This window comes from Solanum stenotomum, chromosome 2 (assembly GCF_019186545.1).
Source record: "Solanum stenotomum isolate F172 chromosome 2, ASM1918654v1, whole genome shotgun sequence".
Lineage (NCBI taxonomy): Eukaryota > Viridiplantae > Streptophyta > Magnoliopsida > Solanales > Solanaceae > Solanum > Solanum stenotomum.
The window spans coordinates 63,158,892-63,170,678 of NC_064283.1; the positions used below are offsets into that span (position 1 = coordinate 63,158,892).

General features: G+C 30.8%; 2 protein-coding genes across 2 annotated transcripts in view; both read left to right on the forward strand.

Moving 5' to 3' along the window:
* Positions 1-11,787, forward strand: part of LOC125854672 (peptidyl-prolyl cis-trans isomerase FKBP20-1) — a 225,780-nt gene that overhangs the window by 5,306 nt on the left and 208,687 nt on the right. The gene's annotated exons all lie outside the window — the stretch shown is intronic.
* Positions 8,443-11,271, forward strand: LOC125854673 (uncharacterized). Its single transcript, XM_049534260.1, has 3 exons — positions 8,443-8,580; positions 9,222-9,353; positions 10,817-11,271. Exons 1-3 carry the CDS (start codon positions 8,499-8,501, stop codon positions 11,125-11,127), a joined length of 525 nt encoding a protein of 174 aa, XP_049390217.1. The 5' UTR covers positions 8,443-8,498; the 3' UTR covers positions 11,128-11,271.

An 11,787-nucleotide genomic window follows, 5' to 3' on the forward strand; every position in this document is an offset into this window, starting at 1 on the left:
TGGGTCTGGAAATTGAAAAAGTGGGCTGCTGATTTTAATGTGAGAAAGGGAGAAATGGGCTGGGAATTTAAAATGAAAATGGGCCCAAAATTGGCCTATTGAATTGGGTATGGGTGAGGTAAAAAGGGGCTAGTTTTGAATTAAGAATTTGGTCAAATTGATTGAAATTGTAGCCAATTGAAATTAAGAACTTAGTCAAATTGATTAAATTAGTAGATTCGACTTATAATTAAAGATGACAAATTAATATAATTAATTAACGAGCTTCTTAATCTTAACAAAATAAAATAATCAACTTAATTAAAAAAAACTAATTATTTCACACACACACACACACACACACACACATATATATATATATAACAATATATATGAACTATTATATAACTAAATAATTAACAAAATATTTAAAATAAAAAAAATTTTGAGACGATTTTCGAATATTCATAAAATATACTAATTATATACATAATTATGTGAAAGATATATATTATCTAAAAATTATAAAAAAGTGACAAGACTATTTAAAATAACTTGCGAACTATATTATTATTATTATTTATTTATTTATTTGAAATTTTATAAAACTAATTATTTAAAATCGTTTGAAATTGAAGAAGCTTGATAATTAATTTATATTGTGGAGGGTCAAAATTGGTTGTCAACACTTATATAGTCTGAAAATACTCTAAATAATAAAAGAGGAAAAGTTGTAAACAAGAGAATACTGAGACATCCTCAAATCTAGTTATCTATGAAGCCTCTAATGTTTTGGATAGATATCGGGACAAGACCCACGACACCTCAATTACTAATTAAAATTAGAGATTAGATAAAATGTGACGTCCTCCAGAATGCAATGAGGCTCACCAACTAACAGGAGTGCAAAGAGATCTCAACGAAGCACTGGTTGATGATCTTGAACACATGTATCTACATCTTAAAAAGATGCAGGTCGAATGACGTCAGTACATTGGAATGTACGAGTATGTAAGATAGTCAAAGCGAAATAACTAAAAGAAGGGACAACAATAGATAAAATATACGCAAGCTGAATATATGGAGAGAAATGAGTTAAAGTATTTAAAGCTTTACAAATGCTTACTCGTCTCTGAAGTCAATATAATAAGTGATATATGAAAAATATACTTTAACTCTATTTGGGAGATTCTCTAACCAACAACCATCATTATAAGTTACACGATGATACAACGTCTCGCCCTCCCTACCATAACCGTCCTATACCGTGTCGGGGTATAGAACTTCTCAACTAAGTGGATCCATTAAGCAATAAGGATTTATCCAAAAAATATGATCATTTACCCATGTTGGCATACATGGTTTATGAGGATTTTGAGTTGTCTAAACTCATCCCATATCGGTGCTCAATACTACTCCCAATATATATATGCTCATGCTCAATTGTATAAAACATACTCTTTCTCTGTTTTGAGGTAATTACTCAAAACACCCTCTTAAAATATCTAATGCTCTGAAGTATCTCTGAACTCATAACTCATTTAGAAATCAAAGTTTCTCTTTCTAAATTTAACAAAATTATATATTTGAGACTACTTAGTTACCTTATACTCTTTCTCAAATCATTTTTAAAACTCTTTCTCAAGCTCTTCTTTGCTTTCTCAGAACTTAGTTTAAAACAATTAAGTTTATTTAAATGATTTTCAATAAAAACTTAATGAATACTAAGGGATAGGGTTCATACTGAAGAATAGAAATGAACAATCAACTCAATTAATCTCAATGCACAATATATAACAATTCAATAAATAGGAACTCAAGAACTCAGAACTCAACCAACTCATCTCAAGAATACTCAAATCTAAGGATAGAATCCTAGATCACTCTTTTACTAATTTGAAAGTAGATGTAGGACGTGAAGATGAACTAGTCCAAAACTATGATAGCCTTACATACTTGGAAGAACAAAATTCTTGGCGAAATTGACGAAACTCAAAGAACGCTCGAAACCTTAGCTTTTCTCCTTTTGGAACCTTGCTCTAATGACTTGAAGTGTTAATGAACGAAAGAATCAATTAACACTTTATAAGCCCTTAACTAGGTGTAAAACGTCATGGTTTATACTTATAATAGGGCTAAAACAAGATAACTTAGGTATTAACCATATAGGAAATGACCAAAATAGCCCTGACTTAAAAAACTGATGGGTGACCTAAAAGGATCGTACAAGTCACCACGGGCCGTCTAGGGTCCCGTCTAGGTGGCTCAAATCTAAGCATCCCTAGATGGTTGGGTTACCTCCCCTACACGGGTCGTACAAGTCACCACAGACCGTCTAGAGTCCCGTCCAGATGACTCAAATCTAGGCAGCTCTGGATGGTTGGGCTACCTCCCCTTAACGGGACGTGGACCCCTAAACGGACCATTTTGGGTTCTGTGAAGGGTCCATGGTCCGTTTTGGATTTGTGAACTTGCTATTAACCCTTTTTAGCCTTTCTCGAAATCCGAGGTGTTACATAAATATTATTATCTTTTCATCATATTAATCTCTCTTCACGTATAAAATAAGAATAAAACTGCGTAACATTAATTAATTAATTGTATTTTACCTTTCTAAAATAACATATATTCTGAATCAATTATTCTTAACCATGATGTATAAAAAGAACAATAGGAAGTGATTATAATATTAAATTAAAGTGAAATAATATCCACGTAATGCACAAGTACTATACTAGTTAAGTTTAAAGGAAGAAACAATTAGACATAAGCATTGGTGCCTTGAAGTGTAATATTAATATCTCTTGCAGGAGTTTGACACCACTTACTATGCCATGTGACATATAAGTGATATATCTAAGTTTAGTTAGTCAAATAGAGATGTGTTTTTAAGATTATCAATAGTTTGAGGACGAAACTAATAATTTGTATCAAGTTCAAAAGTGTTTTCAATACTCTCTCTTCTATATGAATTTGTGTGTTACATGACTTATTAATAATTTTAAGGTCGCCTCCCAACATTATTTATTATTATTCTTAAAAAAAAATTGAATTCAAAATCTCTGATTAAAGATAACAACATTACTTGATTCATGAAATAAGGGTAGGGGAGAAGTGGAAAATTAAGCTTCAAACTTTATTGTTGTGTCTAGATAGAAAATTATGACAACTTCAGAGTATTTGGCCATATACGAGTGGCTGCCAACTCATGATGATCCACTTGATCCTAATTTTTTTTTTAATCCCAGGATAATCCGCAGCCATTGCAATCTCTGTCATAGCATATGTCGTTGGGTGTGTGCACTGGGTAACCCTCCCCCCCACTCACTGTGTAATAGCCTGCAAACCACACAGGGAATGTAAATCGCACTAGGCATGCCCTATACAATATACGTGACTCAGAAGACATTGAGGGGGATCGATCCTAGGTCATCCATGTGAATAACCACCCTCCAAACCAACTAAGTCATCCCGAAGGACTATCCTAAAGTTATTATTCCTTATGTCCCATTTTATGTAACACAATTTGACTTGACACGGTGTTTAAGAAAAAAAAAACTTTCATTAAGGATAAAAAAGGTATTTTAAAGCTATTTTTTAAAATTATAATAAGGTGACATTTTTTTTAGAATGAACTAAAAAAAGTGACAAATAAAATGGAACAAAAAAAGTATTAAATATTTGGTGCCTTTCTAGTCCTGTAACGTGTCACGCCCCGAGCATACACCCTGGACGTAACTGGAACTCGAGAACCATTGTTGTTTCCAAGAGAACCCTTGGCCTGACTTACTTACTCAGTGGAAGACTCTAAGCATTATTACAATGATCAAATGCAGTTAACTCAACTGAATAATGAAATAACTGAGAATGTTTAAAAGTTAACATTCAACTTGGCCAAAAATGGCAACCCAAGTCTTAACATAAGCTATGATAATGTAAAGACAACTGAACTACTAACTGTCTATGAAGCCTCTAAAACAAAGAGAGATGTTGGGACAAAATCCCCAATCATCCTAATAATGAAATACTGAAAGTGAAATAAAAGGAGTCCTCCGGAATGCTAAGAGGCTCACTAACAGACTCTGAACTGCTCACTGGATCAACGATGCGCTGGATGCGGATCCTAGTTACATATGTCTGCATCATAATAAGATGCAGGCCAACTGATATCAATACATTAAATGTACTAGTATGCGAATTGGAATGCTAAACACAACTTAAGCTTGAAAAGAAACTAAAAGGAAACTACAGAACTTACCTGGCTCAACTCAACTCAACATAACTGAACTCATTTTAATATAAAACAGTTTAAAACAAGTGCAATATAAAGAAAAGTTGTTTAAAACATGATGCCAACTCTATGCGTATGCAAAGATACACTAAAACTCTGAAATGTATGTAAAAATACAAATAACTGTGTATATAAGAATACAATTAACTTCTGTGGGAGTTTCTCTAACCAACAACCATCACTTAAGAGCTATAATGATGATACAATGTTTTACCTCACGCTGCCAAGGCATATTATACCTTGCCAAGGGTATAGGACCTGAAGTACTAAGTGGATCCACTAGTCTATGCTAAAAAACACTAAGGGTTCATCTAAAAAGTATGATTCTTTTCTACCCATGATGGCTACATGGTTTATGGGGGGTGTGGGTTCTCTGAATGCTCCCCATATCGTGCTCAATACTACTCCCAAAATATGATACTAGCTCTTTATGTTTAAAAATATACTTCTTCTGTGATTTGAGATTAGTGCTCAAAAACTTAGCTCAAAGGCTATCTTGGAAATCAAAGTTTTCCCTCTTGCTTCATTTAAAAAGCGATTACTCTTTCCTAACCCGAAGGCCCTTTGAAAATCGAGGTTTCCTTTCTTGTTTAAATGTGAAAACATTTTAAACCCTTTGGGAATACATAGTCCTCATATACTTTTGAAGAAATGGACTTCAAACTTTACTCTTTACTCAACTTGAACTTTAAGTCTTAAAACAAAGTTAAAACATTTGGAAAAGACTTTTGGAAAACTCTAAGAACTTATTCTCTTGACTTTGATCTTAACTGCTCTTGACTTGACTCTTAACTGGTCCTTGAATTGAATTATGGATTCAAGGATTTTGATTTTGTGATTGGAAAGATCTCATGATGTTTAGGAATGATTTTAGATGGCTAAACATGAGAAAAGACCGAAAATCAATATTTGAGGGTGGGTCCGTGACGCGGAGAGGCATTTAAATTTTAGTTTTGAAAATGACTTTTGAGGCAGAACGCTCTATGGCCGCTCCGCTCCGCTCAACGATTTTTCCCAGATCTGGGGAATGGCTTCGTGACGCAGAGGCAGTGTCAAATTTCGACCGACGAAATTTCTTCTTCGATTTCCAACTCTAAACTCCATGGGTTCTTTCCCCAAACACTTAGAATCGATTATATGTTCAAAGTACATCAGATTCTACTCAAAATCAAACCTAAAAACGTGAATCAATCTCAAGAAACTCCAATCAACACAACCCACAAGAATTCAAACGAAAATTTATCAAGAACTCAAGGATTTACTTTCAAATCTAATAACTTCGCTAAAATTGAATCATGATTGCCGTGTGGGTGAACTAATCCAACGCTATGTGATCTCACATACCTTGTAGGGATCACCCCCGACGAAATCCACAAGCTAATCTCGACGAATCTTGAACGTTCTTCTCCTTTCTCCTCTTTTCTCCTTTCTCAAAGCCCTAGCGTGAAATTCACCTTTCTAAAACTGACTGAACTCTGACTTTTACCCCAATTAATCCATCGCTTTTTTAAAAGGATAAAAAAGCTATTATAATTTTCGTATATTTACTCTTTATTCTTGGACAGTGTAATTACAATAATTCAACTAATATACAAACCAGTGTTTAGGCAATTTTGTTAAATTAGTAACATTTTTCGCTGGTTTTTTATCACACAACTAATCGTTGAAATTAAAAATTAAAAGTCTGTTTGAATTGATTTATTTGAAATGTTTTTAAATTATTTTTTTTTTAAAGTATTTTATTATTTGTTTGATTTTTAGGATGCCAAAACTCAAAAGTGTTAGTTTCCTTTTCAAAAAGAATTTATATTTAAAAAATGAGGAATTTGGTCAAGCCTTTTTTAAAAAAAATTGTTTCTATGAGTATCAGAAGCGGGTTTTCAGAAGCTACAAAAGTAGTTTTTCACTAAAAGAACTTTTCTAAAAAGCAATTTCCAGTAAAATACATTTAGTAACAGTTTTAGAAAGTGCTCAAAAGTATTTTTTAAATTTATTGATCAAACACAAACTATTTTTTATGTTCTTACTAATTTTATTTTTATTTTTGAAAGGGTAAAGGGTAAAATATGACCCTATACTATTCGAAAAGGTCTAGATATAACCTCCGTTTAAAGTTTGGCTCACTCGTGCCCTCACCGTCCAACTTTTCGTCTAGCTATGCCCTTCTGGGCGTTAGTTGGCCTGCTGGACATATCCAGTTCATTATCCATTTCTTTAAATGCCACATGGAATTGTCATGTCATGTCATTTTGACTTTACCACATGACATTTACATGAAAATGGAAAGGGATCAATTATGCCCCTAAAAATTTCGAACCCATAAACACCTAATCTGATCCATAAATCAACCCCCCTTTTAAATAAACTACCCGACCCATTTTCAACAATTTTGTTTAAATTTTTATTTTTTTCGGTAAATCCCGAAAATGAGTAATTGATTAATAAAAAATAGGAAAAATATGAAAAAAAATATAAAATTAACGCCAAAAATTCACAAATAAATATTGTAATCTTAAATTCAACAATTTCAACAATTTTTTTAAATTTTTATTTTTTTCGGTAAATTCCGAAAATGAGTAATTGATTAATACAAAATATGAAAAAACAATTATAATTCAGCCACGTTATTAATTAAATAATTTTTAAAAATTAAAAAGTTCTAATATGCCATTGAACTTTGAGAAAAAGTTTATCTATGTCATTCATCAAAAGTTTGATTCTTCTATGTCATTTCACTTAACAAATAATTGGCATAAATAAGTCTTTTTCTCAAATAAAAGCTAGCTTTTAACAAATGATATAAATAAACTCTTTTTCAAAATTCGATGGACAAAGATAATAGACTGGGCCACATTTCATCTTTCCATTCATGTCTTGCTAAACATTGTCGTTATTATATATTAGTTGTTGACTTAAAATAGCTTTAAAATACTCTCTTTATATAATGTGTGATCTTACAAGAATCCATTTTGGATCAAACCAACATAATTTTCCCCAAAATACCTCACATTATTAAAAGTATACACATACTACNTAGTTGGCCTGCTGGATATGTCCAACTCATTTTCCATTTCTTTAAATGTTACATGGAATTGTCATGTCGTTTTGACTTTACCACATGACATTTATATGAAAATGAAAAGGGATCAATTATGTCCCTAAAAAATTCGAAACCATAAACACCTAATCCGACCCATAAATCAACTCCCCTTTTAAATAAACTACCCGACCCATTTTCAACAATTTTGTTTAAATTTTTATTTTTTTTGGGTAAATCCCGAAAATGAGTAATTGATTAATAAAAAATAGGAAAAATATGAAAAAACTATAAAAATTAACGCCAAAAATTCACAAATAAATATTGTAACCTTAAATTCAACAATTTCAATTTTAAAATTTTTATTTTTTTCGGTAAATCCCAAAAATGAGTAATTGATTAATAAAAAATATGAAAAAACAATTATAATTTAGCCACGTTATTAATTAAATAACTTTTAAAAATTAAAAAGTTCTAATATGCCATTGAATTTTGAAAAAAAAGTTTATCTATGTCATTCATCAAAAGTTTAATTCTTCTATGTCATTTCACTTAACAAATAATTGGCATAAATAAGTCTTTTTCTCAAATAAAAGCTAGCTTTTAACAAATGATATAAATAAACTCTTTTTCAAAATTCGATGGACAAAGATAATAGACTGGGCCACATTTCATCTTTCCATTCATGTCTTGCTAAACATTGTCGTTATTATATATTAGTTGTTGACTTAAAATAGCTTTAAAATACTCTCTTTATATAATGTGTGATCTTACAAGAATCCATTTTGGATCAAACCAACATAATTTTCCCCAAAATACCTCACATTATTAAAAGTATACACATACTACAATACATCAAACATCACATGAATAATTTTCAATTGAATTGGAAAGAAGTTAAGATAATTGATTAGGTAGGGCAACTCCATTTCCAATTTTTAAAAAATCAACATAGTTCTAACTATAAATCTTATTGGAAAGAAATACATCAATTATTATGTGAATATTATAGAAACAAGTAGCATCTACCACGTCTCGAAATTAATAATTTAATTTCTCACACGGGTCTCAAGGTCTACTTTAATAAAATGTAATTATTGAACCCTCCAACGTTTAATTTCCCAATAAATTAAAACTCATTTCCATCCATTGCAACTTGGAAAAAAATAACTAGAAATTAAAGAAAGAAAGATGGCCAATTTCTTCCAAGATGCAAAGAACAAGATTCAAGATCTCTTCATATACATTGTTTCTTGTGGAAAATCTTCTAATGGTAAGACTTGAAGAATAATTATATTTAATGTCTAGAAAAAAAACCCTCTTAATTTTCATTATAGAAACACTATTCTCTTGAAGTTATCCATCTCATCTAAATCTAAAAGTTTAAGCGGGTAGAAAGAACACATTAACTTTTATAACTTATATGCCTTTAATGCATCCCTTTGCGACTTGCGAAACCCTGATTTTTTTCAAGAGCCAATTGGTGCTTGGCGATGAGCTCAAACTTATGGTGTCTATCTAATACTATAATATCATGTTAAAATGTGTGACCATTTCATCAGTTAATTATGTCTTCTTATGTTATTTCTTCTTTTTATATAATTGTGTGCACTCACTATCAAAGCGCTGTCGCACCTCTACTATTTTCGGCGTAACGAGGTTTTAGTCTTTACGAGGGCATCCCCTAGCCAGATTCAATCCCAAGGGTCAATCAAGCCTTTGAAACTAGTGAAAATAGTCGTCACAGTCTGAGTTCCTGCTTTCAACGAGACTTTCTTAACTCGTGAAGTTTTTCACAACATCATCTAAAAATTTAAATTATTAAAATATGATAAACTTTCAATTTACTTAATTACGTCTTTGATATTGAATTATTTCTTGAAATCATAATTTGAATGTGTTCAATTTTTTCAGAACTATCAAGAAATGACCAAGGAACAGCAAGAGATGTACCATTAGGAGATAAGTTGGGGCTACAAATACATTTACCAGAAGAAGACCAAGTTGGTCTAGCAACAATTATAACACCAATAAGATTTTCTAAAGGTAAGAGTTGAAGCCTGTCTTATATATATGTCTAAAAAATTTCACTCATTTTTTCTTGTATCATTTTTTTTATTATAGAGACACTATTGAGTTGTTTTGTGTTATTGACATGATCAATCTCATCGAAAAGTTTCAACATTTATATTATTAAAAAGAAGTTTATTTTATCCAATTTTCGAAGTATAATATTTTAATGAAAATGGTTCAGTTGGACCCCTTTACACCCCTCTGTGTCTGTCCTTGCCTTTTATATTCGCTTTGAAATTATATTGAAGTGTGTGGTCATTCATATTGGAAAACTATTAGAAATCACGGAAGTCTCGTAGCTTGAGGCATGCCTATGGCACTGTCCTTAAGGATATTTCACCGGTTAAGGTGTATCCCCCAAGATTTAACAAGCTCTTCTAGTACTAAAACTAGGAGCCAGAATCTAACAAAGAATATAAGAAATCAAGCAAATAAATTAGGAAGAAAAGTTTTTTAATATAATCTTTCTTATTCCTTTTTACACATAAACGTACTATATATAGATATATAAGTATATGGTAAATACCATACCATCAGCCATGTGCACAACTAATAAAAAGTAACTGTCAATATGCCATAAAGGCTTATAACATACTACCAAATTTATATAGCCGTGCATACTATACATTAAAACAAAATTATTGTCATAAAGTCTATCAAATACCACCAAATATTCTATAGGATTTTTGTAACTCCCAAATCAAATAGTAATTGATTAATGCCATAAAGGCAATTAACCACTGCCATATTAAGAAAATCAAAACGTTGCTACACAATTAAAATCCTTAATATATAATATTAGTAAGCTAAAGTTATTAAGGTAATAGTATGTAATAAATAATTTCAAATAATATTCTTATACTTTTTAAGATAATAAAGATATTTTATCAACAATTCATTTGTTTTGTATTTTGATTTCTAATTATGTCATATTTATCGGGTTTAAGTAAGGTGTGAATTGAAAAATAAGAAATGAGAAATGTGGGTTTGGATACTACTTGTGATTTATATCATTTGTACAATTCCTCTCATTCACTAAATTGAAAAACTCTGCATTTTTGCCCCAAGAACATAGGCTTGATTGAACTTCTTTAAATCTTTTTATTGCATTATTTGTCTCTTTCACAACATCATCATAACATTTTCTTGAAAAAAATTGGATATATATGTTTGTGTGTGTGTGTTCAATTTTCTCATTGAATGAGGTGAAATACAATCTTTGTTTCTGCCCTAACAATGTAGGCATGGCTAAACTTCTTTAAATGTTATTTTGCATACTTTATTTCTCTTGTTTTCCTAGTTAGCCTACAGCCTTTCACAATATCATCTAAAATTCGAACTATTTAAAATAACTTACTTCTATTTATTTAATTACTTCTTCAACACAATATTTTCTTGAAATAATTTTAATATATATGTTTATTCAATTTTGCCAGAACCACCAAGAAATGACCAAGAACCAACAAGAGATCACGTACTAGAAGATGACTTGGGGATAATAACAGTATTCCCATCAGGTGATGAGCCACCAATAAATAATGCACAAAATCAATTAGAAGAAGAAAATATTATTGCTCAACAAGACCAAGAACTTGATAAATCTAAAGGAAATTCACAAGGACAAAAAGAGATTGATGATGATGAGGATTTTGAACCTCTACCAAAGGGGTTTATAATACCTGAAGAAAGAGCAAATTTTTCAACACCTCCAGGAAAAAGATCAGCTCCTAGACCTAAGACTGGTTGAAGTTAATTAATTAATGAAATTCCAATGTTGTGATTAGGTTTTTTGAAAAAAAAAAGAGCTATTTTCTTGGTTCTTTTGTTTGTTAATCTTGATCATCTTTAATGATGTACTTGTTAATCTGTTCTAAAAATAACTTAATGTTAATATTTTTATCACTTTAATTTCTTGAATTTTAATCTTGGTCAATCATACCTCCTCAGAAGTTCTTTTATTTTCTCCTTTTACCACTAAAAATATGTTGAAAATCGATAGATGATCTAATTTTTGGTTTTTACTAGAATCGACATAAAATGGACAAGCTTAATCATGTCGGTTTAGGGTGTGTTTGGTACGAAGGAAAATATTTTCCATGGAAAATGTTTTCCTGGAAAACAAGTAGATTTTTGACTTATTTTCTCATGTTTGGTTGGTGAGTAGAAAATATTTTTTGGAAAAGATTTTTAGTGTTTGATTTATGAATGAAAAATGTTTTTGAGAAATATCTTTTATTTTTACTAGAGTAGAAAATAATTTTTGAAATTGAAAATATTTTTTAAAAACAAACTTGAATTTTTTTGGGGGGTGAGGGGGGTTGGTAGGGGAGAGGGTCGAGGGTAGGGGTGAAAAAATGAAATTTTGAAGTTGAAAATATTTTTTTAAAAACAAACTTAATTTTTTTTT

Coding starts and splice junctions, on each gene's coding strand:
- LOC125854673 (XM_049534260.1), top strand. CDS start 8,499: ATGGCCAATTTCTTCCAAGATGCAAAGAACAAGATTCAAGATCTCTTC. Junction 8,581..9,221: donor TTGTGGAAAATCTTCTAATG/GTAAGACTTGAA, acceptor CAATTTTTTCAG/AACTATCAAGAAATGACCAA. Junction 9,354..10,816: donor ACCAATAAGATTTTCTAAAG/GTAAGAGTTGAA, acceptor CAATTTTGCCAG/AACCACCAAGAAATGACCAA.